Here is an 8,026-nt window from a genome sequence, read left to right on the forward strand (position 1 = left end):
AGTACCCAGAGGCATCCCACAACCACAGCTCCCCCCCCCCGCTCCCCGCCACCTGAGGATGCAGGGAGAGCTGAGGGCCAGCCTGGGTGTGGTTCTGCTTTGCTGGGAGGAAAGGTCCTCCGGCTGGTCTTAGTGAGAAATGCCAGGCCTGGGAACTCCAACCTCCTCTCCAGGGTCTGTCTCCCACAGACCTCAGGGTGTCTGGAGGAGGGGACCAGCACCTGACACGGCTGGGAGCAACAGTGCACGTCTGAGGAACGAATGCACTGGGACGTGGGACAGGGGTAAGCGGGGGTTTCCCCAATACCTTGCCCCTAAGCAGGAATGAGGCTCCCACGCCAAACCGCCCCTCATCCGGCAATTCAGTTTGGGGCGTTTGTCAGAGGCGCTGATGCTGAACGTCCCCCAGCCTTTAAAAGCAGGGCCACAGGGCATAAGAATTGAACTTCAATAATCGTCAACATGGGTGCAGAGCCTGGGAGCCTGCCCAGGGCTTCCACAGGCACTGCCATCATGATTCACGCTCCAGCAGCGCTTGGAACTGAGGCCGGGGGTGGGGTGGTGGTTCTGCACCGGAGCATCCACCAGAGATGGGAGCTGGAGCCGGACCCGCCCTCGGCAGCTCCGCTGCGCACCCAAGCAGCGACGCGTTCTCCGCCAGGCTGCGAGTGGCTGGCTCTCCAATCAAGCCGCGGACCCCGAGCCGCCCGTCCGGCACGCGAGTGTGCGCTCCCGCGTGTTCGTGTGTCCGGGGGAGGTGAGGAGGCTCGCGTCTTAGAAAGAGCAGGCTTCTGGAACTCACCGCCCAGGCCAGCTGGCACTCGGTCCAGTCCCACAGGCTGCGGACGGCCCTGGAGGGGGCGCCCTCGTCGAGCGCGCGCGCCCCACGCCACCGCCCCGGGCTCCTCCCCGGCGCCGCGCGGGCAGGTTCGCCGAGGCGGCCGCGGGCTCCGGCTCCCGGGCCCGCTCCCCACGGGCCGGCGGCGCTGGCCTGCCCGCCAGGCCGCCCCCGCCCGTCCGCGCCCCGCCCCGCTGCGCAACTCTACCCAAGTTGGAAGCCGAGCCCGAACGCCGACACTCGCACCGAGCGCGCGGTGGCGGCGGCGGCGCAGCTCCGGCGAGCCCAGGCAGGCGAGGCGGCGCCAGCACGGCCGAGCGCGGACCGCGGGGGGCGCCCGCGCCGGGAGCAGCGGGAGGAGGAGCCGGAGGAGGACGCACGGCGGCGCCGGCGCCCTGCCCGGGAAAGTAAAGTTGGAGCCGGAGGCGGCGCGCGGGCGCGGGGGCCCCAAGGAGCGGCGGCCTGCGCCCCGGCGCGCCGAGCCCTAGCCGGCCGGATGGGAGGCGGAGCGCCCGCGCCGCCGCTGCCGCTGTCCGTAGCCTGCGCCCCGGCCGCGCGCTGGGGCCGCCGGGCCGCCCGGGCACGCCCGCTCGGGCGCCGAGTCGCCGTGGGCTCGCGGCCGGGGCGCTCCCCGTGAGCGGGGCCAAGGGCGGGGCCGCGCGAGTACCCCGGGACCTGTCCCCTCCCCCCCCCCCGCCGCCGCCGCCGCCGCCGCGTCGCCGCTCTCTCCGGGCGCCTCCTGCTCTGCACTTACGCGTGCGGCAGCGGCGGGGAGCCCGGCAGCCACGCTCTCGGGCGCGCCGCTCGCCCGCTGAGCCGCCACGGCCGAGGGCCGGCAGCGGGGTGCCGCGGTCCCCGGCGGGCGCGCCCGAGGAGCAGGCGGCGATGCGGGCGCCGACCCGGGCTGGGGGGCGCCCGAGCTGCCGCGGCTGCGCCCCGGCTCCAGGCGGGACCGCGTAGCTTGCGGGAGGACCATGGCGTCCCCGGCGCTGGCGGCGGCGCTGGCGGCGGCGGCGGCGGGCCCCAACGTGAGCGGCGCCGGCGAGGGGGGCAGCGGCGGGGCCGCCAACGCCTCGGGGGCTGCCTGGGGGCCGCCCCCGGGCCAGTACTCGGCGGGCGCCGTGGCGGGGCTAGCGGCCGTGGTGGGCTTCCTCATCGTCTTCACTGTGGTGGGCAACGTGCTGGTGGTGATCGCTGTGCTGACCAGCCGCGCGCTGCGTGCGCCGCAGAACCTCTTCCTGGTGTCACTGGCCTCGGCCGACATCCTGGTGGCCACGCTGGTCATGCCCTTCTCGCTGGCCAACGAGCTCATGGCCTACTGGTACTTCGGGCAGGTGTGGTGCGGCGTGTATCTGGCGCTCGACGTGCTCTTCTGCACCTCGTCCATTGTGCACCTGTGCGCCATCAGCCTGGACCGCTACTGGTCCGTGACGCAGGCTGTCGAGTACAACCTGAAGCGCACGCCGCGCCGCGTCAAGGCCACCATCGTGGCCGTGTGGCTCATCTCGGCCATCATCTCCTTCCCGCCGCTTGTCTCACTCTACCGCCAGCCCGACGGCGCCGCCTACCCGCAGTGTGGCCTCAATGACGAGACCTGGTACATCTTGTCCTCCTGCATCGGGTCCTTCTTCGCGCCCTGCCTCATCATGGGCCTGGTCTACGCGCGCATCTACCGGGTGGCCAAGCTGCGCACGCGCACGCTTAGCGAGAAGCGCGAGCCCGCGGGCCCCGACGGCGCGTCCCCGACCACGGAGAACGGGCTTGGCGCGGGCGAGAACGGGCACTGCGCGACCCCGCGCCGCCCGCGCGCCGATGTGAAGCCGGAGGACATCAGCGTGGCGGCCGAGAGGAGGCGGCGCCGAGGCGCGCTGCGGCGGGGCAGGCGGCGGCGCGCGAGCGGCGAGGGGGCCGCGGACGGCGAGGGGTCGGGGCCCGGGACGGGGACGGCCGAGCCGGGCGCGATGGCCGCCGCGAGGTCCCCGGTCCCCAGCTGGCGCCTGTCGCGCGCCAGCTCGCGTTCCGTCGAGTTCTTCCTGTCGCGCCGGCGCCGGGCGCGCAGCAGCGTGTGCCGCCGCAAGGTGGCCCAGGCGCGCGAGAAGCGCTTCACCTTCGTGCTGGCGGTGGTCATGGGCGTGTTTGTGCTCTGCTGGTTCCCCTTCTTCTTCAGCTACAGCCTGTACGGCATCTGCCGCGAGGCCTGCCGGGTGCCCGGCCCGCTCTTCAAGTTCTTCTTCTGGATCGGCTACTGCAACAGCTCGCTCAACCCGGTCATCTACACCGTTTTCAATCAGGACTTCCGGCGCTCTTTCAAGCACATCCTCTTCCGACGGAGGAGAAAGGGCTTCAGGCAGTGATCCGCTCACTCTACCCGGCTCAGAGACCCTGGACAGCTCCCAGCGGAGGGGGCGGGCAGGCGTGGCCTCCCAGGAGAAAGTGGGAGCAACTTTCCCGGGGACCCAGGGATGGATAGGCCTTCAGGGCGCAGGGGAGGGTGCTGCACGGCCGGAGGGAGGGCTGAGAGACTGCAGCGCCCCCGGGGAGGGGGAAGGAGAGAGGGGAGACCCCTCTGCCTTCCTGTCTCAGCAAGGGGCTGCTTCTGGGGCTGCAGGCCCGGGTCCAACTCTGGGGGCCGTGCCAAGGTGTGTCTGTGAGGTAGCACACGCATCCTCCCAAGTTGGTGAAGAAGGAGCCTGCCCTGCCCCCACCACAGGCCACCACCCCATCCCCCTTTGAGCAAGGGCTGACTTCCCAAGACCTCGTGGGGTGGTTTTTCTGGGGGAGGAAGGAGGGCACCGACCATCTTTGGTTACGAAAGTATTTAAATGTTTGCCAACAATGACTGACAGCGAAAACAACCAAACTCTTTTCTAAATAAACCTTTGTAATCTAAGTGGTGGGTGCAATAGTCAGTCCTTCAGACCCTCACCCTGCCCGACCTCCCACCAAAGGTGGCAGGAGGGCGCTCCAGGTCGCCAGATTCCATCCTCCCCTTTTGCACGAGAAGGAGGGGGTCTTTGCTTAAGGGGGACTGTTTCGCAGACTTACAAAATATATACTCAGAATTCTTGTGCTGTAACCGGCTGAGAGACCAAGGAAATCAAAGGGCTCTGAATTAACTCCAAATGTAGATGCTGGAGGGCTGTCCTCCCTTCATAACCCTCCCCCTGCCCAGATCTGAGTCTAGGCTTCCCCCAGTGCAGCCCAGCCTGGCCCCCTTGCTCAGCCCTCACCACCCCCAGGGAGTCCGCGCTCACCCCGCACTAAGGCTTGAGGAGAGAAGGAGGGAGAGTCAGGTGTCAGAGAGGGTCCCTTCCTGGCTCTTCCAGCCCTCATCACAGAGCCCAGAAGCTCCTGGGATAGCTGGGGGGAGGGGTAGGAACAGGACCCCTGAGACACACACACACATACACAGGCTTAGTGGGCTGGAGGGGCCCAGGCCAGGGATCCCTGCTGTGACCGTCCAACCCTCCTGTCCCTCTCTGCGCCCGTCTTGGCCTTCCTGTATGTAACCCCTGCCTGCCAGCCCAGCTCTCTCCTGGATCACCACCCACCTGTCTTTGGCCTGGGGTGGCCATGGGTCTCTCTCTCGAGGAGAAGTCGGCCCTGGGTCCTGCATTTCAAGGCCCCGTGCCCTGAATCAGCAGGCCCCTCTCCTGGTCTGACTTCTCAGGGCTGTCCCTTGGAGAAGTCCTCCCCTGCAGCTGCCTGGCCTTCTCACCCCAAGTTATGGGTCCTCAGGACACCCCAACTGGGAAGAGCTCTCCCAGACTCAAGCAATGGTGGGGAAAGCAGTGGAGGAAACAGCCAGCCAGGGCCGATGGGAACATCCCTGACCTCCCACCAATGGGCAGGGGCCTGGACACGGTGTCCGGGTCGTAGGCCCGGCTCTGTTGCAGGATTACTGAGCTAGCTCAGATAAACCCCTGCCCTCTCTGGGCCTCAGCACCCTTCCGGTGAAGTGGGGCAGGGGCTGAAACCTCAGGCCCTGCCTGGCCTGTAGTCTGTGGTCCAACTGGCCAGCTGAATGGGGGGGAGCAAAGAGGGGGAACTTCCCTTCAGCGAGAGCCTGGCTAACACTGGTATCGCCTCCCTGGTGCAATGGGGTAATGCCATACCCTCCCCCCGGCTCCTGGGGGGATGAACCCCGGGACTCCAGCAGGATCACGTAGCCTGGAACACGGCCCACGGAAGAATGTCAGCAAACCACCTTTCCCTTTCCTAATCCCGAGAATTGCACCTTCCAGGGCTGTGGCTGGGACTGCAGACGCCGGTGCGTAATACCCGTCCAGCCAACAGATATTCACCACTTCATCGTAATTGCCGCCTGGAGAGACTCTCTTTTCAGCTGGACAAACAGAGACAGAACCTGGCTTCTCACCCCGCCTGCCGCAGGGTAACGGGCCAGTCGCCTTGCTCTGAGTCTCTGGCTCCATCGAGGAAGCAGGAGCGCTGACACCCCCGGGGGTGCCCATGGGCGCTGACTGCTCCCAGCGCGGTCCGGGAGCCGTCGTGCAGGGGGACTTCTCTGGGGTACAGGGGAGGGGCCCGGACCTCTGCCCATCCTCGTCCAGCGGGTCCGTCCACCGCGCACCATCACCCGCGCAGTGCTCTCCTCTCTCAGGCGCGTCTTCGTGTCTACGCCACGGTGCTATCACTGTCAACCCCTGTCTGTGGCTGAGGAAACGGAGGCCCAGAGCTGACCACCTGGGCCAGGACCCACAGGCTTGGAGGGGCAGAGCCAGCCACGAGCCCAGAAACGCCCAGGTCAGGAGAGCTGTGCCCCGAGCACCCCGGCTCCAGTCCTATGCGCACCGGCGATCTCTGGACCTCGCTGATGGAGAAACGTTGTCCACAGCCGCCTTCCTGCCTCAGGCTTCCCCTCGGCTCTCTCAGGAGATGTCCAGCAAAATAAAAAAACACCCACGACGAGATTAAGGAGGGCAGGGCCCCAAGCAGGGGATCAGCGCTGCCCCCGGCTGGCCGGAGCCCACCGCTGATGTGGTTTCCACAGACATGTGTAGATACACATTCTTATAAATTAATTCCTGTAGTTTTTACATTCAGTTGCTGAGTTTGTAGAAAAGGGGGGAAAGAATAATCCAAGTATTCTGTTACAGCTCGGTATGGAATTCAGAAAAAGAAAAAAAAGAAAGACACTGGGAGCAGGCACTTTAGAAGAGCAGCTCCAGTCTTTGAATCCTACCCCCGGCTCTGGGGGTGGGGGCTGAGGGATGGGAGAAAACTCGTTGCCGAAGCACTTGCTGGCGAGGAAGCGGCCCTTCCCGGCTGTGCTGGCAGCGGCTATATTTTTATATCGCATCCGTTGGCAGGGCGCAGATATTCCAGCGCGGCCTCGGATCAAAACACTCGGCGCCTGCAGGCCCATCTTGAGTCTGGCTGGGCAGCTGCGGTGCGTTGCTGAGCCGGACCCCGGCCCCCAGTCCCCTGCAGCCCCCCACAGCCCTCGCCACGCAAGGGGGAGGCGGAAGGCATCCCGGCTGAAGATGCCCTGCACCCTGCCAGGCTAGGAGGGTACGCGTTCTGCGTTAGTAGAAGCCCAGCTCGTTGGAGCTGGGGAGTAGAGGAGAATGGCGAGACCCTCACCGGGGACCCCGAGTCCCTGCTCTGGGTCTGCCATGAGCACGGCCGGGGGACCTCAGCATGCGACCCGCCCCGCATGCCAAACAGAAGGTCAGCCTCCCATTTGACCAGCTGGACTGTTGAGATCATCAAATGCGGCTGGGTTGGGGGTGAGGGTGAGGGGTTTGGATGGTAGAAGCATCCAGTTTGCCTGAGAGGGACCCGGCAGGCACCCTAGGTCTGCCCCCTGCGTGACCCCCACCCCATCTCCCGCCACCTGTAAGCAGGGTGTACATCCTCTCCTGGCTGGGCGGAGGCGCGCACGGGAGAGGGTCCGGGACCTCCAGGCGGGGCACAGTGCCTCTGAAACCTGCCCGGGGAGCAGAGTCGACTGCCAAGCGCGAGCCAGAGGAAAGCCCTGGGGACCAAATGCACTTCTTCCTGCCAGAAGGATTTATGGCTGCTCCCAGTAAAAGCCTCGGGCACTATGGGGTCCTTTTGTCAAGATAAGGGATTGCCATGTAGGGTGGAGAGGGAGAAAGCCCCGTTTAAGGGCATCTGTGCTCCTGGCTGAGCACAAAATGTGCCCTGAGCTGCCTGGCGGTGACAGAGAGGAAGGAAACCGGATGCACACCTGCTGTCTGCTGCCAGGTTGATAGGAGAAGCGGGGACCAGTGGGCCGGCGTCCGGAAGACCACCTGTAAGACTGCCTGTGCCGGGTGCTATCCTGCAGGCCGCTGTGCTTGGGGGTGTGTGCCTGTAAGGGTGGGGACTTTGGGGACCACGCAGAACCCTAGGGGGGCAGTCACACCATCGTCCCTGTTGGGGTGGGGGAATGGCCAGTTCCCAGCCCCCTGGATCCAGCCTCCATCACCAGATGCACCAGACAAGGCCACTTCCTATTCATCCCACCAACCCCCAGCCTGCGCCTCCCTGGGCCGGGCCCTGGCCCGGAGCTGCAAGGGCTGAGGGGCAGGGCAGTCACGGGGGAGGGGCCTGCCTGGGGTCCGGGACTGTGGCCTTCTCACCCCAGTGGCAGAGTGAGCCTTCGGGGCCGCAAAGCCGACCTGGTAGCCGTCAAGGCCACGCTCTACCGGCTTTCCGGCTGGCGCTCACCCGTCCCGGCCCCCGCTTTGTTTATTCTCTGCTTCTGCCAGGAGTGCCTTTCCCATCTTTTCCCGAGCTCCTCTCATAGGCTCTGCGAGACTCAGAGCGGGCTTCATCCCCAGGAAACCTTTGGGAGCTTCCTCCAACGCCCCACCCTCCCCAGCCGCAGGTCCTCAAGCCTGGCGGGGCACGGCCCCTCCCCTTAGCGCAGGGAGCCCAGCATGGGTTGGGGGTGGGATGGGGGCAGAGAGACTCTGAATGCAGGGACAGTGTGTCATTCTGGCCAGGGGAACGGCCAAGCAGGCCTCCCTCGGGGATGCAGGGCTGTCCTTCCTCTCCCACGACGAAACCCCCAAGGATCATCCCTGGACACCAAACCGGAGAGCCGCCCAGGGCATGTCCACCCGGCCAGGACACTGCCTCGCAGGCCGTGCAGGGGGCGCTGAGGTGGACACCCTACGTCCGCTCTCAGGCTGCCAAACCCGAGAGCCGCCCAGGGCA

At 66.3% G+C, this 8,026-nt stretch overlaps 1 protein-coding gene across 1 annotated transcript; it reads left to right on the forward strand.

Annotated features, from left to right (window-relative positions):
- The first annotated feature begins 763 nt into the window (after nucleotides 1-763).
- ADRA2C (adrenoceptor alpha 2C) lies at nucleotides 764-3,728 on the forward strand. The gene has a single exon (XM_004321272.4). It carries the CDS (start codon nucleotides 1,813-1,815, stop codon nucleotides 3,190-3,192), a length of 1,380 nt encoding a protein of 459 aa, XP_004321320.3. The 5' UTR covers nucleotides 764-1,812; the 3' UTR covers nucleotides 3,193-3,728.
- Nucleotides 3,729-8,026: the final 4,298 nt, after the last annotated feature.

Source organism: Tursiops truncatus, chromosome 5, assembly GCF_011762595.2.
Source record: "Tursiops truncatus isolate mTurTru1 chromosome 5, mTurTru1.mat.Y, whole genome shotgun sequence".
NCBI lineage: Eukaryota > Metazoa > Chordata > Mammalia > Artiodactyla > Delphinidae > Tursiops > Tursiops truncatus.